Genomic DNA, 26,133 nt, shown 5'->3' on the forward strand with positions numbered 1-26,133 from the left:
GGCCTGGCCTTTGTAACTTGGTGTACCACAAACTGACTAAAATCCTAAAAAGGTGACTCACACCTCCCGTCAGGGTGCTGAGGATCAAGCCAGCCAGCGTGTGTCGACCGGTGTCTGGCACGTGCCTCAGGGCACTCGGGGCAAGGCACTGATGGCACTGATGGCAGCCTGCAGCTGTTCCCGGTGAAAAGCAAATACGTTTTGGGAAGACACTTGCTGAGAACTAACCCCAACAGGGGCATGTGAAAGAGGACAGAGGCACAGAGGACCTGTGCCGTGTCCAGAGACTGCATTCACAGGGGCTGGGGAGCAGACAGGAAGACTCTCCATGGGCACAGTGCCGGGACACCAGAATGTGATTTAATGGTGTGGATGGCTGTTTCCCGAAGACCAGGGTGGACGGCCAGCCGGAACTGGAAAAGGTAACTAAGGGGCCACTGCCCTGTAAGGGAACCCTCAGCTGGATCTGCCCAGGCAGCGTGGCACCATGGAGGCTACCCCACAAAGCCTACCCAGCCCTCCGCAGCGACAAAGAACCCCGAACCGCCACTCAATAAGAAGGCACACGCGAATTAACACCTTTTACTGTTTCACATTTTTTTTCCCCAGAAAATTTGTAACAAAAATACATGGAATTGGAATTTGAGTTACAGTACATTGTGCGATTACAGAATATAAACAATGAAGACTATTCCTTCTCATGGGGGCAGAACATTCCATTCCACTAAGAGAATCATAACATGATTAGGCACAGTTAATCTACACTGTCGTTCTAATCGCAGAGACTGGCAGACTTGGGAGAAAAATTAAAAAATAAATAAATAAAACTGAAAGGTCGATTTCCGGGGTCCCCCTGACCTTTCTCCTCTTCCTACTGTCTTCACGTAAGCTGACGGTGAGGACGTGAGGGAGCCCTGTGGGGCAGCGGAGGTGCTGCTGGCTGGACACTAGGCAAACACGATCCCTGAGGTGGCCCAGAGTGTTCTGTGGCACCACTCAGTACTGCAGGGACAGACGGGGAGAGGAGAGGGTAAAACGAGGAGCCACAGGACCAGGGCAGGCGGCCTGATGGCTGCCACAGCGGGAAGATGGTGTGAACACAGCCCTCAGCCTGTGCGTTCACAGTCTCGTAACCCAGGAGCTAAAATCACGTGTAAAAACACCAGCAGCAAGCTGCCAGAGTGCCTCCGGGTTCATTCAACAGAAAAAGGAAAAACCATTTGGTTTTTCAGTGAAAATCCTTCACATCCACCTGTGTTCAATAATAATAATAACTTATGTTACGAACAGCTTCCTTACAAAAGTAATTACCTCAGAAGATTTATGTGCTATGTCTGGAAAGAGCTACTGGCCTCTGAATGTATTCTCAGGGGACAGCAGCTTAGAACTAAACCCACCTCACAAAAACAAGAAGTTTAGAGCAAATTAAGCATTTTCCATTGTGAACAATCGCAGCTCACTCAGACCAATGGACAATAAACTGTATCAAGAAAGACATTTGCTGTTGGTCAGCCTCTGGGCTGGCAACAATCTACAGTCCTGCAATGGCCACGCAATGGATTCAGGTGGGCAAGCCAAGCCGCACCTCCCTTCCGAAGCAGCTTCAGCGATGTGCACAGCGGGAAACTTGCAAACAGTGGACCATGGTTTTTCTGGTTCTGGACATAAGACTCATGAAGAGAGACAGTGAGTGCTACACAGGTCAGTAAACGATCAGTGTATTTAGTCACAGGGTGACCACTCTACCTCGGGACAAACATTTGTGGCTTTCCTAAGCCAATTCATGCCCCTTCTACACGACTATGTAGTCCAGTCACGACACGCTTTTAGACGAAAACTGATTGCTAACATTCCCTATCTCTAGTATCATTAACCCCATGGAGAAAAAAGAAAATAGAATTGACATCAGACAGTTGGAAAACAAGATTATTCAACCTAAAGGGGAGGTCGAGCTGAACAGATCCATCCGACAGCAGCTCCGTCACCGCCTACCACTCTGGGCTTGCGGCTGGTGACTTCATGGACGCATCTCCCTGATGCACTGCCGAATGTCTGTCTGAGTCCGTTAAGGTGACCCCAGTGTGACGCTGCAGCCTTCCACCTGCCACCTCCTACCCACGAGATCCCAGGGACCTGGTGGCCTTAGGCCAGCATCTTGGATAGGTGCCGCGAGCCCAAGAGCCTTCCTGAGCTTCCCCTGGATGTGGGCCAGGAAGCAAGGCAGATCTGTAGTCTTGGCGACAGCATCCACACCGGGGCTTAACCTCAGCAGCCAGACTGGAGGATGTCTCCACCAGAACGCTTAGTCACCGACAACGTGGTGAATATCTGCGGGGAAGAGAAGAATTGTCAAACCTGTGAGCAGACGAGTCCCCGGACAGCAGCACATGCAGGGAAATGACCAGGCGTCAGGGAGAACGACCAGGACAAAAGGAGTGTGACAAGGACGTGTCTGGTTCTCCAGAGGATGACAGGAGGGACTGCATTAAAATGAGCGCTTTCGTGCGTGTGCAAACATCCAGTGGTTGGGAAGTACTCGCTACCCTTGCTTTGCACACTGGAGAGCTAGGCCCAGCTCATACAGCTCAAAGCCCTGGAGAGGACGCGGGCTGCCTAAGGATGAGCTGGAGGGGCCTCAACAAGCTCCTTCTGCAGCAACCTCATTCGGCACCACCCACCCTTCCCTCTTCTTGTTTTCCACAACAGTGCTCCACGTCCTTGTCTGTCCTGTCGCTTGTGGTCACAGCCCAGAGTTGCAGCGAGACACTGCAGACCCCAGTCACCTTACAGGCGGCCCACCTTAATGCACCAACATACAATAGCCAGGAAGCTCTGCTGAGTTCCACCTGAGCTTCCCGGTGTCAGGTACCCAGTGCTGTTCTGTGGGCGGCTCCTGGTGGGCACACGGATACGTGCCATCTCCTGAACTGGACCCTCCTCCTCCAATGACAGTTTACTAGAAACTCTGCGTACCCACTGCTCAATTCCTCCCAGCTCCTCTCAGGCAAAAGTTGGTCTTGTGTGAAGTTCTCAGGGTTCACCAGGCCGTCCCTAATGACTCTAGTCACAAAGGTTATACATCTAACAACATGGCAGACTGTTGCTAACCTCTCAGTATTTCCAATGTCAGCACAGCCTAGGGACCTTAAACCCCAGCCAATAGGCTCGACCTGCCCCGCCGAGCAGAGCCTCCTCAACTGAAGGCCAGAGGGCATTTGGAAGTGTACCCGAGGACCAACACGCACCGCATGATACCAAGTAATACCTTCCCTGGTTCTCAAAAACTTGGTTCTTAGAACACTAACTTAAGTATTTATCCATTATTTGAGACAGGACCTCACAGTCGTCCAGACCGAGTTCCAGCTCACAGTGGTTTTCCTAGCAGCATTCCGAGTACCACTATTCGCCTATGAACCACCATTACTAATCCATGAAGAAAAGGGCATGACATCAAGGCCATCTTGACACACAGACCAAAGCACCTGGGATCAACCAAGCAGCCTTCGGAGAAAGGGTTTCTAATCCCGAGGAGGCCTTTGCTCTGGCTTAACCTTTGAGGCTCAGCCTTTTCCTATAAAGCAGAAGCAATGTAAAAATTCAGACTTGAGTACTTCCAGGCCAATCCCTAAAATATGAAACTTCACATTCAAAAGCAGGCAACTATAATAGGGGATTCATCTCTGTTAGCAGGGATGTACAGTCCCCGAAGTAGTCACATCCCTTTTGTAACTACAGAAAAAAGTACATTCACACTGAATTGTGAGAGGCTCATTAGCACCCTTACATTCCATGCTGACACACTGTGAGCCAGCCCAACTGCTTCTGAAAAGGAACGCAATTCCTTTGTTTAAGAAACGTGCGTTACGGATGGGGACAATGTGTGATAATGAAAATAGCTGTTAGGATAACAGTACTGTGTACAATTTAAGACTCCATCAGACGAGCTCTTCCCAGCCTTTACCATGGGAGACAAGAAATGAGCAGAGAATATATTTAAACAAACTCTTGGCTCCTGACACCTGCAAGTTTACATTTCGTTTCTTGGGGTGTAGAAGGATTCCGAAAGAGGTTTGGGAAAGAACTAACCCATCGAGGAGTGGGAGCATTTAACAAAAAGAGCTGTTACTTCTTTTCCTGTACTGGCGGAATGCTACCAAGAGGAAGCCAGCTGCCACTGACAACAGACCCACGGCAAGATGGGAGGGTCCATTTCCCAGAGATGTCAACTCTTGTACCACTGCTTTAGAACTTTTGCCAGAATTCCTGTCTGTGAAAAATGACCGTGGAGGGCAACGCAGACACCAGAGGAAGTGCTGGACACTCCCACAGGGACACTGGGGTCTCGCCCGGGTTCAGCTGGGCCCCCCAGTTCCACCCTCTCTTTAGAACAGGAGTGTAGTGAACATTAAAAACAAACAAAGATCTTGATGCATTTTAAGATGGCTTTGGTTGTTTTGTTTTCTGGAAACAAGGTCTCACTGAGTGTGGCTTAAGCTGGGCTCAGCTCGGAATCCCCCATTTCCTTCTCTCACCCTGACGAAGCCTGTGCTGCCGCAGCCTCATTTAAGACATTAGACACTTTAAAGGGAACTTTCTGGAAGCTTTCTGTGTTAGCTCCCCCCCACAAGTGAAGCCACTTAGCTGGAATCACTCAGATATGGCTGACATTCCAGGCCCTGGGGCTTCTCCAAGGCCTCCAGTCAGAACAAGATCGGTTTCCTACAGAAATTCCAGAAGGAAATTGTATCGCCTAAAGATGAGGTGTCAACTGGAGAATCTTCTCTGTCTGCAGTAACTACTCCTGAGGTAAACAGTGAACAATGCTGTCTTCTCCTGGGTTCCTCCACATGGCAGCAGGCAGAGTTCACTTAGTGTTAACTGCGAGGCTACCAAGGGCTCGGGTGCCATGGCCATTTCAGAACACTTCACGCTAACTCAGGACTGGTTTCTATTACCATGATTTCTGTCTATGGGCTGACATTTGTGAAATTCAACTAAACGCATTAGGAAAATGAAATTTTAAAAGGCATGTCAACTAGGGCGTGTAAACGGTCAATCGGCTCAAGTTCCTGACCCTTCTCTTCATTTCTAGCCCTTTCTGTCGCAGGCCAGCAGCAACCATCCTGGGGACCACTCCGGGCAGCACTCCAGACAGCAAGTGTCTGGACCCTGCCTCCCAGCTCCCCGAGTCAGCCCAGCCTTCAGCAGAGAAGCACCCCCGAGAGCCACGCTCCACTTCTAGATCAAGCCCCTTCCCGGGAAAAGATTTCTGCAGGCAGGAAAGCCTTGGATTTGCCAAAATTCTAATTTCTCATCAAGTAGAATTCATGGGCAAGGTTGACAAGACAACAAAAACCTCCGGTCAAGCTGCTCTTCTGGGTGGGAAGGACCCGGGGGAAGAGGCGCCTGGTCAGCCGGTGCAGTGTCAAATGCTCCGTCCACGCTTTGCCACGGCCTTTCTGTGGGGGCCACACTGGACACGTTCCTACTTTAGCACACTTGGCTGCAAGCCAAGCTGAGGAACAGAGATGTGCCAGACTTCCCTGAGAAGCTGCTGCTGACTGAGATCACAGCTCAGGCTGGGAAACGGTGGGCCAAGTCCAGTGACCTGTCCTCTGTGTCACTGCCTGTCACCAGGAGATGCTGCCCTCAACTTCCTGAGGAAAGGGAGAGAAAAGCTAACCCAGGAGAGCATGGTGCCCGGCACACAGTAGGCCCTCGTGCAGGCAGTGGGGGGTCACGGTCAGTGTCTCCACGCTTCCACGGTCACCTCCCCTCCCCTCTCCCTTAACAGCCATGTTCTCCTCAGTTCCCCTCCCACAGTGTAACGGAAGCGGGCTGGTGGAGATGGAGGAGACAAGGCCAGAATGGTGGGGGATAGATTTCTGTTGTTTTCTTTTTTAAAAAATATTTTTATGATTTATTTATTTTTATCACCTAAAAATTGTTTTTGTGTATGTATGAGCAAATGCCAAGTGTGTGCAGGTGTCCTAAGGTCCCCAGAGTGGAGTCACTGGTGGTTGTGAAGGCCCTGACGTGGGTGCTGGGGACGAACTCAGGCTCTTTGCAAAAGGGTCTAAACTCTTAACTGCCAGGTCATCTCAGCAGCCTGATTTCTGTGTTCTCACATAAGCCTGTTCATGGTACTGTTAACATGCTCTTAAAAACCAAAATTCACCAGCATCTTCCCCATGCAGGCAGTCTGCCATATTGCCCTAAATAAAAGATACGGCCGAAGAGTATTAACCAAAACCGGGTGGTAGTGGTGCGTGCCTCCAATCCTACTCAGGAGTCGGAGGCAGGTGGATATCTGAGTTTGAGGCCAGCCTGGTCTACAGAGTGAGTTCCAGGACAGCCAGAACTACACAGAGAAACCCTGTCCTGAAAAACCAAATAAACAAAGTTTTAATCTGGATTCTGAAGTCTTTATGATTTGCAGAATAGGTTTTTGCTTTTTTAAATAACAAACAGCAGCTTCAATGACTCATGTTCCACCTCTCTGCTGTGCCTGTTCAGAGAAACAGGTTAGCAGTTTAGTTTTCAGTCAGTCTGGAGGAGGAACCCATTCCTAATGACAGAGAGGCAGAGCAAACAGAAGCTCAGTGTTTTTGTTTGTTTTAAAGATGGGTCTTTAGCCTATTGTTGTGGAATATTATTTTAAGATGTGTTACATTTGTTTATACTGTGGAACATTTGTTTAATGATGCAGAGATGTGTTGCGTTCTTTCATGTTGCATCTGTGAAGCTGTCTTACTGTGCCTGTCTAAAACACCCGATAGTCTAATAAAGATCTGAACGGTCAATAGCCAGGCAGGAGAAAGGATAGGTGGGGCTGGCAGGCAGAGAGGATAAATAGAAGGAGAAACCTGGGAAGAGAGATCTAGAAGCAAGAAAGATCAAGGAGCAAGAAAGGAAGAGAGGACACCAGAGGCCAGGGACCACCCAGCCACCCAGCCACCCAGTCACCTACAGAGTAAGAGTGAAAGTAAGATACAGAGAAGTAAGATACAGAGAAGTGTGTGTGTGTGTGTGTGTGTGTGTGTGTGTGTGTGTGTGTGTGTGTACGCTCACATGAGTGTGTGTGCATACACACTCAACTTCAGGTGTCTTCTGTTGCTTTCCACCTTATATTTTAACATGGTCTCTCACTGAACCTGCTTCCAGGATCCACTTGTCTCCATTCCCTGAGCCTTTGACAACCCCACCCCACCTCCGTCCTGGTCACGGAGGTGTGCCATCACACCAGAGTGCACTTCACCCACTGAGCCATTTCCTCAGCCTCTCCCTTCTGTCTTCTCAAAGCTGACATTTCATACGTTCAACAAAGCGTTCAGTTGTACGACCACAACTGTTAACAGTGACCAGCCGTCATGAGCTGCAGAGTACGATCCAGGAAGACCGCGCGCACGCACGTGCACACGCACACACACCCTTCCTGCGAGCACACACCAGCACACACACACACAGCACACACACACACACCCCTCCTGCGAGCACACACACACACACACACACTCACACACACACACACCCCTCCTGCGAGCACACACACACACACACACACACACACACACACACACACACACCCCTCCTGCGAGCACACACCAGCACAACACACGTCTATACAGCTGCCGTTATCAGCCCCCACCCACACCACTGAGTTCTTCCACTTCACACTCGGCTCATGATCCCTACACAGCAACAGTACGCTGGCCTGGAGAGCCAGACAGTGAGCCAACACTGACACCCAGAGGCCCGCACCAGGCAGTCTCCAGTTTCACTGACATCTGCTCAGTGTCATCAAAGCACCACGTCCCAGCATCACCCTTGGATACCCACAAGCTCGGAAGCAGACACCATCTTTAGCTTTGAGACTTTCCCAGACAACTAACATAGAAGGTAAATCATCACCATGGAAATACTTCAGGAATAAAAGTTGTGAAAAGTTTTGTTATTGTTTTTTCTTCTTTTGAGACAGGGTCTCACTATGTAGCCCTGGCTAGCCTGGAGCTTGCTATGTAGACCAAGCTAGCCTTGAACCCACACAGATCTGACTGCCTTGGAGTCCCAAATACTGTAATTAAAGGTGTGTGCCACCATGATCGTGGATAAATTGAAGATTTAAGGCCAGTTTCTCTAAGCATTCTCAACAATTTTCTATCCATCTGCGAGGCAGAAGTCTCTAGTCTACACGGCAGTGGGAAATATGAAAAAGGGGGAGCCCCAGTCTAGAAGGCAAGCCTCTGTGGAGGCTTTATCAATCACTGCCACATGATCAGGTACAGAGCAGCTGAAATGCTGGAAGATCGCCAGCGAGCCCGAGGCCTGCCGCTCTGAGTGGCAGATGCGGGCATTTTGTAACGGAGCCGGGAGGTGCGCGTGCCTCACCTCCGCGCAGACGGGGTGGATGCCGATAGTGCTGTCCAGCTGCTGCTTGGTCATCCCACACTTGAGCGCAGCCGCGAAGCCCTGCGTCACTTCTCCAGCGTTCGGGCCCAGCACGTGAAAGCCCACGACCCGCTCCTAAGATGCAAAATAAAGTGAGACAGGTAAGTCGGTTTCTCCCTTCCCTCCTCACCGCCTGGGGTACCTCCCCACAGAGTTCTAAGAAGCCCCTCACAGAAATGGCTGCCCTGCACCATTAAAGCCCAACTGTGTGCCGTGGAGGGGGATGACTTCAACCGAACAGTAGAAGGACCAGGCTCTGTTTCCTGAGGAGGACTCTTAATTAAATCACAAAGCACTGTGTAATGTGTAGATATGTGTAGATCCACAGCAAACAAACAAAAACTGCGAACAGTCTCAAGAGACTCCCACCCACTTCAGAAGACGTGTGAAGGAATAAACCAAAAGTACGCCAGCAGCAAGGGACGGTCACTGGCATGGCTGCTACACAGGCTGGGATCTAAGAGCTCTGCCGTTAGCTAGGGAAATGACCGGACTGTTTCCTCACACACAGAAAGGGCAGGAGGAGCAGGTAAGGCTTATCAGTGTTCACGGATGTGCTGACCAATCGGCACACATGAACACAGATCCTGGGGTGCACGAGCATCCGGGAAGTGGAGCTGCTGCGGACTGCATGAACCGTGCTGAGCTCCGACAGCCAGACGCTGGGGCTCACTGGCCTGTGCAGCGAGCACTCTGTGTGTGAGTTTTCAATGTTTCACACGTAAAACCAAGGACATTCAGTCACCGTGAAGTCAGGGGACACTAAGACACATTATGTCTTAACAACTTATGTCCAAAGAGATAGAGAAAATGACATGTGATTGTTTCTTAAGCCAATGGCATAGTTCATTAGAGGTCAGTTTCTCTACTGTATTCATTTACTAAACACTGCCTCGATGACGTTTGCGTCCAAGGCAATGTCCTAAAACTCTGGACTCAGAAAAAAAAAATCTGTAACTCTCTCACTTAAAACAGTAGTTTTAAAACAAAATATGTGTCTTCATTACAGGCATATCCTAAGATTGTTTTTTTAACAATCTAAACAAGCTCCTTGAGTATTCAGCATAAGATTTTGACTTTCTTTATATTTTTCCTGAAGGGATTTTTTAAGGTCATGTGCTGGCTACATTGAAAAAATTCAGTTTCTGATGCACTATTTAAAGAGAGCATGTGTTCTGAGATATAATATAAAATACAATTCTTACTGTGTGGTAATGGTCCAAAAGCTTGAAAAACACGAATGTACCTCACACTGTGGGTCTGGAGTTGGCCTGAGGCTAGGTCACCACTGTAGCTGTGTGTCTGAATCTCCATCGGGAGCCCAGCTGAGCGGGGCCCTCCCACGACCATAGCTCTCTACAGTGCCCCCCACTGAGGACCAAAGTGGCCGCCCGCCCGCCTGGGGTGTGGGATTTTCTTTGGGGGGGGGGGGGCTATTCGTTCTTTTAGGGAGCAGAGGACTTCACTGCTCTTCATTCATCACAGAAAAGACCTAAGTGTCCCCCGACTTCCTTCACTGGGGTGTGCTCTGACTGCCTGCAGAGGGGCCTGTACCAGGAAACAGAGTGGACAGCAAGGACAAGAGCCGAGACCCTGCCTCAAATGGTGCCCCAGGACTCCACCCGGGGGAGTGCCAATGGCACACACATCTCAGGGTGAAAACTGTATCAAGAGCTAAGCATACCGCAGGAGCATCACCGCACTTACGTTGTCTTTAAGATTACAGATTACTTTTGCATAACATTTGTTGTTGTCTCGGGATGGGACCGTCCACTCCAATGGCCAAAAGAAGCTGTGGTAAACCTGGGAAGACACAAGCGCAGTGTGGACCGTTACCTTCAGCAGGCCGTCGTCAAGCCGTGGGGGTGCGGCTGCTTCAATAATCAGCGGTTATTTGAGGAACAATACAGTTCATAAGTAAATGTGACTTGGTCAAAAGGCAACTTGACCCTGGAGCACACCACTGTTTGGGAGGCTAGCGGCCAGCAGAACCAGCGTTCATGTACGGTCTACCCACCCGCCCCCGATGTTGGGCTTCTGTGAGAAGTGGGGATTTGAACACACACACTGATGCTTGCACAGACACATTCTTACATTATTTAGCTCCTGAATTCTTTTTGATAGACAGTCTAGCCTCCAACAATAATTACAGAAATGGACAATGCTCAGTAGTATGAGCGGCACTGTCGGTCCTCCAAAGGACCAGGGCTCAATTCCCCGCCATCTACCTGGCAGTTCACAACCATGTCTAACTCGCATTCCAAAGGCCTCCAAGGTATACATGTGGTACAGAGATACATGCAGGCAAAACACCCATACACACGGAACAAAAATAAATAGACCTTTAAAAAATAAATTTAAAGCCGGGCGTTGGTGGCGCACGCCTTTAATCCCAGCACTCGGGAGGCAGAGCCAGGCGGATCTCTGTGAGTTCGAGGCCAGCCTGGGCTACCAAGTGAGCTCCAGGAAAGGCGCAAAGCTACGCAGAGAAACCCTGTCTCGAAAAACAAAAAACAAAAAACAAACAAACAAAAAAAAAAAACAAAAAAAACAAAAAATAAATTTAAAAAATAATAAAATGCTCACTAATCTATTTTTAATTGTAGTTTTCTATACATTTGAAACCACCTTGAATTTTTGAAAAAAAAATAACATGAAAAAAAGGAAAAGGAGAACTCACTTCAATATTTTCTTCCCCAAATTTCTCAATAGCTTTTTCTTCAGACAGGCCACAACAGCCATACTCCAAAGGAGTAAACACAGTCGTGGGAACTTTTTCATAGTCACACTGTTTCAAATGGAGAAAAAAATAAAAGAGAATTAGGAGAAAATGATGACAGAAAACACGGTCTCAGTGGGCGGCAGCACAAAGCTCACCTTGACAGTGGAGCCCCCGTACAGCCTCTGAGCCAGCAGCCTCCCCGCCTGGATGGCCACAGGCGTCAGCTCCAGCTTCCCCTCCAGGATGTCACCGATGGCGTAGATGTAAGGCACGTTGGTCTGCTCTTCATCCGTGACAGGTATCTTTCCAGTCCTGCAACCATCAACTGCCACCATTAGTGAAGCTGTTAAGACTACGTCCTCTTCCTCCCCAGAAGAACCCGCTCTAATAGCTAAAAACAAAACCGTGCACAGGAATCAGAGCACTCAGGGGAAACCCTGGCCACTGCTTTAAAAATCAACTAGGAAAAGTATTCTTAAAAACAAACCAAAAAAATCCCTTTAACACAGTGGTTAAGAATGGAGTCCTAACTAAGACCAGCCCCACTCCCACCTGCCCACCGATTTGGCTGAAAGAAGAGATTTCAGTGCTGAAATACTCAGTACTGAGTGCACAGTGCTCAGTACCGGGGCGTTAGCGTTAAAAAGCCCAGGCAGAGCGAAGCGGAAGTAACTGCGCCACGTTGCCTCCTTACTTTTCATTTATCTTCACGCCCACGGTCTCTAAGCCAATGGTTCTTGTACAGGAATCTCTTCCTACCGCCAGCAACACCTGAAAAAATAACAAACTGTTAACGAAGATGCTGCATAAGCCACTTAACCCCAGACCCAGAAAACACATTCTTAACAAATTCAAGAGTGTAAGTATATTAAAACCTTTCACTTTTTAAAGTCTTTTGAACAGACACAGCAAACATCCCTTGGCATTCCTTAAAAGAAAAGGAGCTGCTGTCTTATTGAAGCTAGACAAACTCAAAACGAGGAGCTCAGTCCGTGGTCAATTACTTCCTAAGTGACAGTCTGGGGAGACGAATGGGAAGACCATGGACAGAGAAATTCACTCATGAACAGCTCCAGTCTGTTTGTGGTCACAGGGCACACAGCCTACTGAGTGACAGAGGGGATGGCTGAAGCCATCCTTGTGCCCCAGTGATTCCAATATCAGTGACGGCGATGTCTCAGCATGGGCAAAGATGGGGCGTTTTAGAAAGAGGGGGTCATTTGAAATACACAACAGACACCCAGCAAGGACGCTGCCTGACCTGGGCCCATGCCTTACTGTGTTAAATTCGTCTTCGATGGTCTCTTCGCTGGTGGTGGACTGAGCAGTCACCCTGAGTCGGCCTGGTGTCCCTGCTTCAATTTGTTCAACCTATAAAAGTCATCAAGGTTTGCTCTTAGATAGAGACATGGACAAAGGGAACAAGGTTCATCCTCATGACACAAAACTCAGCCCTGCTAGGGTTCTTACATCCATCTCCCTCACGTGGCAACATCAGGATGATCAACTTACACTGTCTACTTACAGGCCCTTTCTCAAATATTCTTTTTTTAAAAGATTTATTTATTTATTATGTATACAGAAGAGGGTTCCAGATCTTATTACAGACAGTTGTGAGCCACCATGTGGTTGCTGGGAATTGAACTCAGGACCCCTGGAAGAGCAGTCGGTGCTCTTAACCTCTGAACCATCTCTCCAGCCCAAATATTCTTAAACAGAGAAATGCAGAGAAAATTGGGAGAGAAAGCCGGGCGGTGGTGGCGCACGCCTTTAATCCCAGCACTCGGGAGGCAGAGCCAGGCGGATCTCTGTGAGTTCGAGGCCAGCCTGGGCTACCAAGTGAGTTCCAGGAAAGGCGCAAAGCTACACAGAGAAACCCTGTCTCGAAAAACCAAAAAAAAAAAAAAAAAAAAATTGGGAGAGAAGAAGAAAGTAGAGAAGGCACAGGACAGTCCCTAAGATGGACCATCATCTACTGCCGTCTCCAGGTTAATAATCAATCTGAGAGCCACCGCCATAATTCGAGAGCATCCCTCTTGGCTGCCAATGTTCAGCTTTCATTGACAAAGAACAGTGACGTATGGCAGGATTAAATGACAGTGAGAAAGCACTAAAAATCACAGTGGAAAAGACGTGTTTAAGAAGTTCAGCAGCTGCTATGGATACAAGGCAGGAGTGAGAAGCCTCCTGCATCAGCAGGAGAATGAGCATCCCCAGATGTTCACAGACGTGCACAGATGTGTCTGACAACCCAGAGAGGCTAAGGGCACCAGACACCACTGGACAGTCCACCAGCTCTCCAAAGGGTCCTCGACCTCTTGAACATGGACACTTTCAGGAAGGTGCTACATTTCAGAAAAGCAAACACTTCCCACAGTTGTCTCCTAATCACAGCTCTAATGCAAATATAAGGGCTACACCTGTTCCCTAAAGCCAGCTAGATCAGTGGTTCTCAGCCTTCTTAATGCTGAGACCTTTCAGTACAGTTCCTCATGTTGTGGTGACCCCCAACCATAACATTACTTTTGTTGCCAATTCTTAACTGTAATTTTGCTACTGTTAAGAACTGTAATGCAAATATCTGTTTTCTAGTGGTCTTAGGTGACCCTGTCAAAAGGTCAGTTGACACCCCCCCAAGGGGGTCATGACCCACAGGTTAAGAAATGCAGAGAAGAAGCATGCCGTACTGGTAACTCCCAGGAAACCCAAAGCTCAGCTCTCACAGCGGGTTGGACAGGAACTCTGGACTTACTCTATGTCACACTGTGCTCTAGCTCCTTAGACACATTGGCTAGTACCACCCTCTCAGGCAATATGGAGACGCTGCCCTTCTTCTCAGTGGACAGAGGAAACTAAGCTTGGGGAGGTTAAGTAAATCCCCCCACGTCGTAGGATAACAACCTGACAGATTTTTGACAAGTGAGTCTGTTTCAAAATGTGCATCATGTCAACACTGAGATTCAGTCATACAAAGTTAATTAATTCACTGAGAGAAAAACAACCCACCCAGCATTTTAACCTTTACCAAAGTCAAGCCCCTTTGCCCTGCCCTAGAAGAAACTGCCAGTTTGAGATGCTAAGTGATGGATTTGACCTTGTGGCGTGTGTGCATGTGTATTAATATAGACTGAACCCAGAGCCTACTGCTTACTAGGCACACGCTCAACCACTGAGCTACATCCCAACCCAGTTCTATCACTCTTCTATGGTAATGGTAACCAAGTCAGAGACATAACGTGGTGTATTCCAGAACCTTTGAGCAGAGATGAAATGGAATGGGAGGACTCGGCCCAGGGACCACCTTGGTCTAGTGTGTAGGTGTATGCACACACAGAGCTCTAGTGATGCAGTGTCTAGTATGTAGGTGTGTACACACACAGAGATCTAGTGATTACTGGTGTGTAAAGAGCGTGGTATCGAGGCGGCAGTCACGCACACGCTCAGCATCCACACAGCACTCCTAATGGTTTGTAATGCTCACAGGACTGCTTCCGCCCCCAGTCCCGCCTTTATCCTTTCCCGTGACTACAAAACCAACAACCCACAGAAAACCCACTCACTTTAATTGGAACAAACTGCCTGATAAACTTGATGCCATGTTCTTCCATGTGTTCGCCGATTTTGTTGGCCATGTCCTGGTCAAATCCTCTAAGGAGAATGGAGCGCACCATCACAGTGACATCCAAGCCGATACCAGCGAGAAATCCTGCACACTCCAAAGCAACATAGGACGCTCCAACCACTAGGGTCTTACCCGGGCAGTAAGGCAAGGAGAAAAGATCATCACTGGAAAAGAGGAGAAAAAGGAGAGGGAAATGTTCACATATGGGTAATGATGCAGTATTTTCCACTTTCCTAAGAATATGGAACTTAATATTATAAACATCTGGTAAGACGCTACATATATAAGTGAGAAAAGTCTAAAAAGTCTTTATACTACTCTTTGTTGGAAATACCCAGCCAGTTTTCAAATATGCTAGTGGCTAAATACAGCCAATGGTGTAACTTCTGCTATGAGATCCCACAGCCATTTTGTGCCCTCCAGAAAACATTATTCATGTGCAAAATCAAACCACTGATCTACCACTCAGTTTCATTCCTGGGTGGGTTTTACTTCTTACCTGGAACACCCAGTATCAAGAATGGGAAGAAAACTTTGAAAATCTTTTGGTAATATAAAAAGTAATAAAATTTTAACTCAACAAAAATCTTGTAGTTGAGTTAGAAATACACAGCTGATAAGAGATCATAAAATCAGCCGGGCAGTGGTGGCGAAAGCCTTTAATTCCAGCACTCAAGAGGCAGAAGCAGGTGGATCTCTGTAAGGCCAGCCTGGTCTACATAGTGAGTTCCAGAACAGCCAGAGCTACACAAAGAAACCCTGTCTTGGGGGGGGGGGGGGGGCGGGGGCAAACAAATAAACAGAGGGAAGGAGGGAGAGGGAGAGAGAGAGATCATAAAATCATGGTAAGAAAATGAGGTTGGGCTGGAGAGATGGCTCAGAGGTTAAGAACACTGGCTGCTGGGCTGGAGAGATGGCTCAGCGGTTAAGAGCACTGGCTGTTCTTCCAGAGGTCCTGAGTTCAATTCCCAGCAATCACATGGTGGCTCACAACCATCTATAATGAGATTTGGCATGCAGACAGAACACTGTATACATAATAAATAAATAAATCTTTAAAAAAAAAAAAAAAAAAAAAAAAAAAAAAGAAAAAAGAACACTGGCTGTTCTTTTGGAGGTCCTGAGTTCAATTCCCAGCACCCATATGGTGCCTCACAACCATCTGTAATGAGATCTGATGCCCTCTTCTAAATAAATAAATAAATCTTTAAAAAAAAAAAGAAAATGAGGTTTAAAAAAATCTTATAATAAATCAGGGGCGTGATAGTACATGCCTTTAATCCCAGCCCTTAGGAGGCAGAGGCAAGAGGATCTTTGAATTTGAGGCCAGCCTGATCTATATAGAAAGACACTGTCTCAAAAAACAAACTAAGAAAGAGAGAGAGAGAGAGAGAGAGAGAGAGAGAGAGAGAGAGAGAGAGAGAGAGAGAGAGAGAGAGATGATTGTAACCTCAGCACTGGGTGGGGGTGGGGGGTGGGGGTCGAAGCAGGAGGATCATGGATTCAGGGTTGTCCTCAGCTACATACTGAGTTGGAGGCTTGTCTGGGCTACACAATGCCCTACCTTAACCAATTTCCAGCCCATCACTACCAAAATGCTGAGTCGTCGGCCACAGTGGCACATGCCTGTAGTCTCAGCTTCTCAGGATGCTGAGGCAGGAAGACCATTGGAGCCCAGGAATTCAAAATCAGCCCAGAAAACACAGTGAAATCCTAGTTCTAGTAAAATAAAAATGGGAAGGGAGACTGAATGTCTCTGCGCCCAAACATCAAAACTCCTGCTAAATTCTTCCCAAATGTGCCTGTGTCAACGGCTTTTCAATAGATGGTTAGGTCATACAGGTCTGGCTCTCATGAATGGATAGGAGCCTATAAAGAACCCCACAGAGAGGCCATCATTCTTTCCACCACACAAGGACACCGTAGGAGGGTGCCATCTATGAACTGGGAATTCGGTCGGGAGTCTCCACAACTGTGAGGTTTGTCCTTAGAGCCCCGGTTAGTCACTGTGTCACAAGGGCCCAGACAGACTAAGCACAGCAGACCACACCTTCCAGGGAGTAGGTACAGAAACATCAGAGCTGCCCCGGCTCGGGGCACAAGGGACTCCTACTTCTAGAAGAAGGAAACCACACGTAAGGCGTTAAACACAACCAGGAAAAAGCATCCAAGAATGCCGAGATTGGCAATGTGTCCTAACGACTTTGTAACTTAAAACTCCTTGAGTTAACAGTGCTGGAAGTGTTATCCCTGGACGGGCAAAATCCTTTTTCTTGACATGTTTTCGAAGGTCCTTCTACAGGATACTGAAGCCACCAGAGGAGCCGGGCAGTGGGGGCCCAGGCCTCATAAACCTCTGTGAATGGCCATTAGAGCCAATCCTTTCAGCTTGTACTTCTCTACTGTTAACAAGGACACGATCCTTGCTTTGCAAAAAATAAACCTACACACACAACCACACTTACTATACAAAACGTTCCTGAATACCCACCTGGTTTTTAAATACATAGAAATAATTTCAAGCGCAAAGAGCAAAGTCCATCTATCTACGTTATGTTGCCAGTGTGTGACGTGTCAACTGCAAGGCAGCTTTCAGTTTTAAAACACTGTCAGCCCCTTCTTCCTTCCAGTCCCCAAGGACAAAACATGGCAAATAATTCCCTCCTAAGTCCTGGCAATGAACTAGGTGGGTTTAAAGGACAAACAGAAGGGGGCTAGAGAGATGGCTCAGAGGTTAAGAGCACTGGCTGCTCTTCCAGAGGTCCTGAGTTCAATTCCCAGGACCCACATGATGGCTCACAACCATCTGTAATGAGATCTGGTGCCCTCTTCCGGCCTGCAATCATGCATGTAGGCAGAACACTGTATACATAATAAATAAATAAAATCTTAAAAAAAGAAAAAGAAAAGAAAAGCAGCAGGGTGGCCATGTGCCTGCTCCCCACCTGCTGATGCAGTACTCTCTGTCTCCAGGGATGCCCAGGTAGCGTGGCCTTTCACCCGTGGCGATGAGAAACCGCTCTGCTGAATAGATTTTCTCTTTTCCTTTGTTGTTTGTTGCCTGCAAAGGAAATAATGTCAGTTCCAGTACAGGACTATCCCCCAGAACCGTACAGTTGGTAAAGGGCTATCCCCCAGAACCTCAAAGCTGGTAAAGGGCACTCAGATGATGTCTCCCTCAGTCCTCATAACTACAGAAGAGGCACTAACGGCTGAGCAGATAAAGGCCCGCCTTAAGGAATAATGCCAGCAAGTGACAGAGGCATGCCTCAAATTCAGGAAATATGGCCTAGGGAGGACCTTGACATGCCACCACCCCACAGAAGGCCCCATGTGACAGCTGTGACAGCAAAGTAACCAAACGGGACAACCCAGGTCACGGCAGCCTTAACTTTGACACTTTGACTTCTATAAACACATATTAGACATGATTTTCTCTGCCCACACCAATGAAAACTGTTTTGAAAAAGCAGGGGAGGAGAATAGAATGTAGCTTTACACTTACCTTAATCTTGTGGGGACCAATGAATCTCCCATAAGCGTTCTCATAGACGACCTTTTTCTCCCGAAGAGCTACTCGGTAGCCCCAGTTCAGCGAGCCGATGTAATTCTGCACGGATTCCGTCATTTTCTCCCAGTCATGTTTAACTGCACGAGAGAGGAAACATTCAGTCCTCCAAACTGCCCCGAGGCCTCCTCCGCAGCTTCTCACCTGGAGCCGGGCAGCTTCAACCCAGAACAAGCTTTCTCATGTTCAGGACCCCAAACCACAAACTCTCTTCTCCTTCACCGAGATGTGAACTGATAGATGACTTTGGATTGTAAACACTGATGTGTGGGGAAGAGGGTATCATTAAGGCTCAGGACCACATCCGCAACAAACTGAAAGATTCTGTTGCAGGCAGGTGCCGAGCTACTACATTGGTAACAGCACACATCTCAAGCTATTTTCACGATATGAAAACAGCAGAGTGGTTGCCACAGAAACTATGTAAGGCCCCCCCAACATCTCAAACACTTGCTTTATCTGCAAGTTTACTGGTTCAAGTTTCCAGACAACCTGAAATCCCACTGTCCTCCAATCCTCACCTGGAAAAAGGAAAATTTTCTATTCTGTAAATAAATTAATCCTTTGACTCAAGACACTAAATACGCGATTTCAAATTTCCAACTGATAAAAACAATCTCTTCTGACAGGCACATGCCTGTACCAGCGCTTAAGAGGGCAGTTGAGCCACCCAGTGTGTCCCAGGCCAGCCTGGGCTACAGAGTAAAGCTTCTGTCTTAAAAAAAAAAAAAAAGGCTCTAATCCCAGCACTCAGGAAACAGACAGAAGCAGGCAGATCTGTGTGTTTGAGGCTAGCCTGGTCTGTAAGTAAGTCCCAGGACAGCCGGGGCTATACAGAGAAACCCTGTCTCAAAAAAACCAAACGCAACCAACAAAATCAACCTCCAGCTGTTGGTTAATGATTGTTACTAATGACTTGAACAAGCTAATGGTACAGATAAAATACACTCGGGGCACAGGGAGGAGACAAGCCCCAAGGAGGCTGTGGTTTAAGTAGAAACAACCTGAAAAGTGGCTTCTCTCAAGAAAGGGTCTACCACACACTAGCCAGGCAGCCCGGCCACCGAGCACACGGTGAAGCCAGGCCTTAACGCCTGCTTCTTGGAGACCACACAAATCTTGATAAACCACAGACATGCCGCCATTCACACGGCATACAATGTTACAACGAGAGCCAGCCTTACGAGATCAGGTCATGTCAGGGGCTTGGGCATCAAGATACTAGATACTTGGGGGTGGGGATGCTGTAGGAAGCCTGGAAAGCCTGCCTGGCTGGCCTCTGTCCACCAGAAATGGAACAGGACAGTACCTATCTTGCCCCATGTGCCAATCATCCAACTGTAATAACTACCCATGTTTTACCAACCTCTGTTGCTAGGTGGGTTGAGTTTGTTTTGATTTGTTTCTTAAGCACTGCATTTTAAGGAAGTCTAGTAGATAATAGACTTGTCACAATGCGAGCAGGTGAGAGAGGCAAGCCTCAAACCCAGGGAAGTCATCACTAGTCACATGATGTAGGGATGCAGCTGTCACTCAATGCCCCAAAGCCACTGGTTCGAACTCTCACGCAATGCATTCATTACAACTAAGTTCTGTCCACAGCCCTGAGCGTCAGTCACAGCACCCCAGAAGCTCAGAGTTCAAGAAGTGCTTCTGAAATTTTTCAAAGGATAGCTCTGGGCTAACCCAGGCTAACGTAGGCTACTAGCAGAACTCATCTCAGAACGAAGCTCCAGGTGTTTAGATGGTGGGTCGCAAGACCACAGCTCACAGCCGCTTCTTTTCTCCCATACCTGTGTCCTCAACTTTCCATCCATAGTTGCGGGAGTCTTTCAGGGCTTGTCCTAACAAAGCCGCCTGGTGCATCAGCTTTTTAGGTATGCACCCCACGTTCACACATGTTCCTCCAAGACCTGCAACACCAGAGAAGTCAGTTCATACCCACTTCAGGGCCTTCAAAGAACCCAAAGATTATTAAGATGTAATGAGACACTATTACTATTATTATTATTATTATTATTGCTTAGTGTGGCCAACACTGTTAAAGTCTGTTCCCAAGTCTCCTGGCATTTCTAAGGTCATAGAGCCAATGTACAGAGGACAGTTGTCATCCCGAAACAAAACAGATTTCCAGTTTCTATAACTTCCAGATTCAATTCCAGATTGACAGCGACACAAAAACTGAAATTTTATTATGTGTGTAGCGCTACACTTGCTACTAAATCCACACAGAAATAAAGAAGAGGCTGCTATACTAAGCATGGTTATGTGCAGATCTGAAAATATGTATAAAATTTGGTGTGTTTGTGAATTTTTGAGGAAGCAGCCTATAGTTTTCACTGATTCTCCAAAGAACTCTATGTTAAAACTCCTCTCTCGAAAAACAGTCACCTCTAAGCTGAGAGAACAGTGTGATCACTTTATTCTATCAGAACAAAATGCAGGCAGGGGCGGGAGGTGGCTATGGGGCTCACAGTTCAAAGGCACGTCCTCTGAGGAGAATACCACCACAGAATCACCATGGGTCCTAACTCCACGGGTCAGGGAATGAATCCAGCACCAAGATCCGCACCCCTGGAGTGTGGAACACCAATCATGTGCTGGCTGGATGAGTTAATAGGCTGCGATGCCACGGTATCTGGCTACACAACCACCTGCTACTGAGAACGCAGGGAGCCGCGTCATCTTTATAAAGTGTACTCGTCATTTCTCTCAATGAGCCCATTATCTGCCTTCACTGGTCCAAGTCCTCCACCTGGCTGAGGAAGTGCTGTGGTTTGACCTGCCTTCCTTTCCACTTTTACTTCTTATTACGTCCAGCTCCCACTACCCAACTATACCCGCAAAGGACTCTTACCTGCCTCCGGACCTATGAATCCACTCTGTGAGAATGCTAGCAAACACTGCCTGATTTCTGCTTCTGCTTTTAGCACATCCACCCCATTTCTCCCGCAGTGCACTTCTTCAGAAACCCTGCCTTACAAATCCACAGCTAAGCTCTCCTCTACCCGGAAGTCCCCTCCTTGAGTGCCTCTCTCCACCAACAGCAAAGGGCTCCCTTGTCTTTTGTTTCCACTAAAGCAGAAGTCCCACAGGGACAGGAACTTCTTCCACAGCGAGGGCACCACTACAGCCCATGCTCCTGCTTCTCAAGGACCTGACACACAGTCAGTGAATGAGCAGCCAGTCATTCACCAAGATGCAGAATGACCACAGCCGACTTATTCAGGCATAAGGTGGATTTAGGGAGAATGCTCCACTGTAGACCAGATCATGAAATGTCCGTCACCTTGGCCAGCTTGTGGTCAGGGTTTCTGCTGAACCTAAATCTACAGCATTTAGCTCCGTTCTCGTGAAGAGCTGGGCTTTAGGAGTCATCAACATCACTGCCATGGGAAAGGACAAATCACGTGCTCAGAAGCTCACCCCATCTGGTGCCAAGAGGAGTTGGTGTGACGAAATCCAAAACCAGCACCTTCTTGTCAAATCTGGCTGCCTCCTGGGGAAGGAAGTTATTAAGATGAATTACCAACAGAATGGAACTAGGGACTGGCCCTCACGCTCTAAAGCACAACCAACCACAGATGGATGTGTGGGAATCCTGCACTATAGATTAGCTCAGCGGTAGGACAGGCTAAGACAAAGATTACACAGATTACAACTAAAAAATCGTTAGACAGAGCTGGCAGCCCCTGGATCACCTCTGCATAATTCCTCTCAAACATTGACAGACACAGCACAAATCTAAAGCGGTAAACACTCGGTAAGGCCCAAGGCGTCTACCTCACACTGTTCCCCAGAAGGCAACATCTGAAAACTAAGTATTACCCACTTCTTTTTTTTTTTTTTTTTGCCCCCGAGACAGGGTTTCTGTGTAGCTTTGTGCTCACTCTGTAGACCAGGCTGGCCTCGAACTCACAGAGATCCGCCTGCCTCTGCTTCCTGAGTGCTGGGATTAAAGGCGAGCGCCACCACCGCCTGGCTGTATTACCCACTTCTAAGGCAGAGTACTGGAGGGGGCTTCGGTTTTGTTTTTCTGGAACTGCCTTGTAGAGACTATTGTTCTCACAGAGTAAGCACGGTCTACTGGAGAGCAAGGACTGAGGCCGTGTGTCCTTCAAACATGCCCCATCAGAGAAGGAAAGGCAGGTGCTACTGCTGAGTCACCTTAGCAAAGCCCGCTTCATGCCAGATACCCGCCTGCTCCTGATGTGGGAGGTGCATGAGATCCCCTTCACGGCTGACCACAGGCGGCACCTTTGTCAGAGATCCTGCTGGAAGGACAGCAGGCCTGAGGGCCGCCACACAGGCATCTCCTGTACCTCAAGCCAGGGCCAGAGCCTCACACTTAAGCAGCTTTCCTATTTGCAGAGCCCTTTTCCAGTCAGGCCCTGGACTAGCTATTCTCAAATCACCCCACACACACCAAAGGCAAATCAGTTTTGATTAAGTTTAAGAACTAACTGTTCATTGAAGATTAATTACAGAGAAGTCAAAGTGAAAAAAAAAAAAAATCAAATGGTTTTTAAAAAACAAAAAACAGCCAGGCAGCGGTGGCACCCTTAATCTCAGCACTTGGGAGGCAGAGGCAGGTGGATCTCTGTGAGTTCAAGACCAGCCTGGTCTACAGAGCGAGATCCAGGATGGGCACCAAAACTACACAGAGACACCCTGTCTCAAGAAACCAAGAAACAAAACAAAACTAAACAAACAAACAAAAGAAGTATGTAACTTCAAACCATTTCCATTCACCTTTACTGTCCTTGAAAACAAAAAAAATCAAGCAAATTTAGAACGAAACAAAATGTGCCTTAAATCCCTGAAGTCTGGAAAGTGACTTACAAAGTGGTCCCTTTATATGTCTAATGTATGCCTAAGTCACTGGAAAAACACAAGCCTGACTGTCGGGGGCAAACCCAGAGCGTGTGAACAGCCAGGGGTTGGAGCACTGCATCACTGCAGCGTCACTGCATCGTCACTGCATCACTGCAGCGTCACTGCATCACTGCATCCTACCCATCGCCCCGACGCCACAGCACAGAGGGCCTTGCCTTAGCTGCGGCCAGTCCCCCGGAGCCTCCTCCAATGATGATGAGGTCGAAGTCGTAGGACCCGGGGGAGTCTTTGGAGCCATTCATTGTCGGCAGCGTCTGAAGTTGGCCTTTTTGATGTGGCTGCAGGAAAACAACATAAATGATAAGAATGTAACTGAAAAGCAGCAATGTCCAAAAAGCTTTCTTTCAGGAAAAGCAAAGGTCATTTTCAGGAAAATGTCGACTCTCACTGCAGCTCCATGCAGAAACCTCCAGCCTTCCTGAAGGGGACCAGTGCTTCTTTATGTCAAGGCCAGGACTGCCGATCCTGCATCCCAGTGCCCTTCCCCACACCTACTACCTACTCTTAAAGTGTCCACACAACTCCGATACTGACAGCCTATCCAAACCGACTAACATCCAAACAAAGTTGGATTAACACTTCTCTCTCCAGAATTTAGTGTTTTACAAGCACGTATTAATTATACATAATTGTTCTCACCGATATTTTCATACTGACTGCCCCAGGATGTTTTGGGTTTTTTCTTACCTGGTTATATGTACTTATTTATTTATTTGTAGGGGAGGGAACCTGCCACAGCATGGTTGTGGAAATCAGAGGAAAGTCTGCTGGAGTAAGTTTATCACCTTGGTGACTTACCCGCTCAGCCATCTCACCAGCCCTTCCTAGAGTTTTTAAACTGGGTTTTAAACTAGGTTTCTCTCAACTATGGGGAAAACAAAACACAGAAACAGAAAACTTCTACTGAAATTCTCCCAGGTGCACAGTGTGAGACTATTAGATATAACTGCCCAGCATGTTTTTAATAGTGCCAGCAATGGAATTTAGCAATCACCTTTACTTTCCAGTAAAAACAGAATCAGTGGGTTAAGGTCTTAGGCTAAGAAGGGAGTCTGGGAAACAGTGAACACAATGATGTTAACACAGCAATCACCAAGTTGGCCAAGATTTAGGACTTTATTACATTGTGTGGTTGAGATGCAAAAACCTAAGATCTCAGGAAAATCACTAACCAGTATTGATCTACATGTAAGTTAAACGTCTCTGCCTCTACAAGGTATTATACAGGTCGGGGAATTTTGTTTTATGAGACAGTGTCTCGCTATGTAGCTCTGGGTCTCCTGGAACTCACTATACAGACCTGCCACTGCCTCCCAAGTGCTGGGATTAAAGGTGTGCGCCACCATGCTCAGCCTCAAAGTCACGGTCTTATGCATGCACTCTACCAGCCAGCCCTGTGGGACATTTAACCAGGCAGGGGAAGGTAGGAAGGACTCTATGAAACGCATCGCTTTAGCATAAACATCTAAAGTTCTGTTTCCTTCCGGTTTCAGTATTTCCATGTATCAGACTTTAGAAACAGGTACTAAGGAAAAATTTTAAATATCTTTCCATTCTAGTGTATACACATTAACTTTATATGTTACTAGCTACCTTCACAGTTTTAACAATACATTCACTATTACCTTATAGTAAAACCCTGGGCTAATGACGACAATGACTGAAGAGTCAGTAAGTACAGTAAAAACATGTTTAAATCCAGTTTTACCCTCAATAACTAGACATCCCCAAACTTACCAGCCCCGACTGCGTGTCTTTCTCCTGCCTACAATCAGGTGTGGAGGGTGGAGGGCAGAGACGGGGGTCAGTACAACAGGGCGTCTGGGATTTGGAGGGGGGTGCCGTGGAGGAGTGAGAAGGAGGAAGCACAGCCCCAGGGGTGCCTCTCAGCTGCAGCCGGGGCGCACACAGTGGCCGGGGGGCTGGAGGGAGGAAACCTGGAAACCAGCAACAGCTGGGGTGGGTCTGCGCCAGCCAGACCGTCTGCACAAAAGGTCTACCTCGAGAAGCGGGGAAGCACAGCCAGCATTCGTGAGCCGGCATGACGACCAAAGCCTCTCCTTCAATGCAGAGCACTGTGGGGAAAAACAAGCCGGTAATAACAGCCCCTCAGATCAAAGTACGCCAGACAGCCAGCATGACTCCCCCCGAGGGGTCACCAAAAGCGTGAGGCTCATCTGTTGGTTTTAAAGGGTGAACAAAAAAACAGTAAACAGATGTTCTTAAAAAATAACCATTGTTGCCAGGCGGTGGCACACACCTTTCATCCCAGAACTGCCTCCAGAGGCAGGAGGATCTCTGTGAGTTTGAGGCCAGCCTGGTCTACAGAGCAAGTTCCAGGACTGCCAGGACTGTTACACAGAGAAACCCTGCCTACAAAAACAAACAAACAAAAAAAAAAAAACATTGTGCAGCTGAGGCAATGAATGGACCAGCAGTTCAGTGTCCCATTCGTTCTTGTAGAGTCTGGTTCCCAGACACCACCAGCTTACACACACACATACACACACTTAAAAATCTTTTTTAAAAAATGGAGAGGAATTATAGTTCTGTGGTTAAAAACACCAGCTGCAAAAAAAAAAAAAAAAAAAAAAAAAAAAAAAAGTGCCGGGCAGTGGTGGTGCACGCCTTTAATCCCAGCACTCAGGAGGCAGAGGCAGGCGGATCTTTGTGAGTTCAAGGCCAGCCTGGTCTCCAAAGAGAGTTCCAGGAAAGGCGCAAAGCTACACAGAGAAACCCTGTCTCGAAAAACCAAAAAAAAAAAAAAAAAAAAACAAAAAAACACCAGTTGCTCTTCCAAAGGACCTACATTCAATTCCCAGGACCCACCTGGCAACTCACAATTGTCTGTACTCCACAGGCACCAGGCACACAGGC

At 47.7% G+C, this 26,133-nt stretch overlaps 1 protein-coding gene across 6 annotated transcripts in view; it reads right to left on the bottom strand.

Moving 5' to 3' along the window:
- Nucleotides 1-568: 568 nt before the first annotated feature.
- Txnrd1 (thioredoxin reductase 1) overlaps nucleotides 569-26,133 on the bottom strand; it is an 86,851-nt gene continuing 61,286 nt past the window's right edge. For 5 of the 6 annotated variants that reach the window (XM_076554549.1, XM_076554547.1, XM_076554546.1 and 2 more), the window contains 13 exons: nucleotides 23,412-23,534; nucleotides 21,787-21,859; nucleotides 20,154-20,273; nucleotides 18,298-18,440; nucleotides 17,738-17,853; nucleotides 14,731-14,956; nucleotides 12,449-12,541; nucleotides 11,865-11,941; nucleotides 11,326-11,482; nucleotides 11,129-11,236; nucleotides 10,156-10,251; nucleotides 8,389-8,523; nucleotides 569-2,328 (listed from right to left, as the gene is read on the bottom strand). In XM_076554549.1, coding sequence (XP_076410664.1) covers nucleotides 2,266-2,328; nucleotides 8,389-8,523; nucleotides 10,156-10,251; nucleotides 11,129-11,236; nucleotides 11,326-11,482; nucleotides 11,865-11,941; nucleotides 12,449-12,541; nucleotides 14,731-14,956; nucleotides 17,738-17,853; nucleotides 18,298-18,440; nucleotides 20,154-20,273; nucleotides 21,787-21,859; nucleotides 23,412-23,498 — 1,494 coding nt within the window. In that variant the 5' untranslated portion in view covers nucleotides 23,499-23,534 and the 3' untranslated portion in view covers nucleotides 569-2,265. Of the gene's footprint in view, nucleotides 2,329-8,388; nucleotides 8,524-10,155; nucleotides 10,252-11,128; nucleotides 11,237-11,325; nucleotides 11,483-11,864; nucleotides 11,942-12,448; nucleotides 12,542-14,730; nucleotides 14,957-17,737; nucleotides 17,854-18,297; nucleotides 18,441-20,153; nucleotides 20,274-21,786; nucleotides 21,860-23,411; nucleotides 23,535-24,993; nucleotides 25,332-26,133 lie in introns of all 6 variants that reach the window. The other variant, XM_015998500.2, reaches the window with a different exon arrangement.

Source organism: Peromyscus maniculatus, chromosome 18 (genome assembly GCF_049852395.1).
Source record: "Peromyscus maniculatus bairdii isolate BWxNUB_F1_BW_parent chromosome 18, HU_Pman_BW_mat_3.1, whole genome shotgun sequence".
In the NCBI taxonomy this organism is placed as follows: domain Eukaryota; kingdom Metazoa; phylum Chordata; class Mammalia; order Rodentia; family Cricetidae; genus Peromyscus; species Peromyscus maniculatus.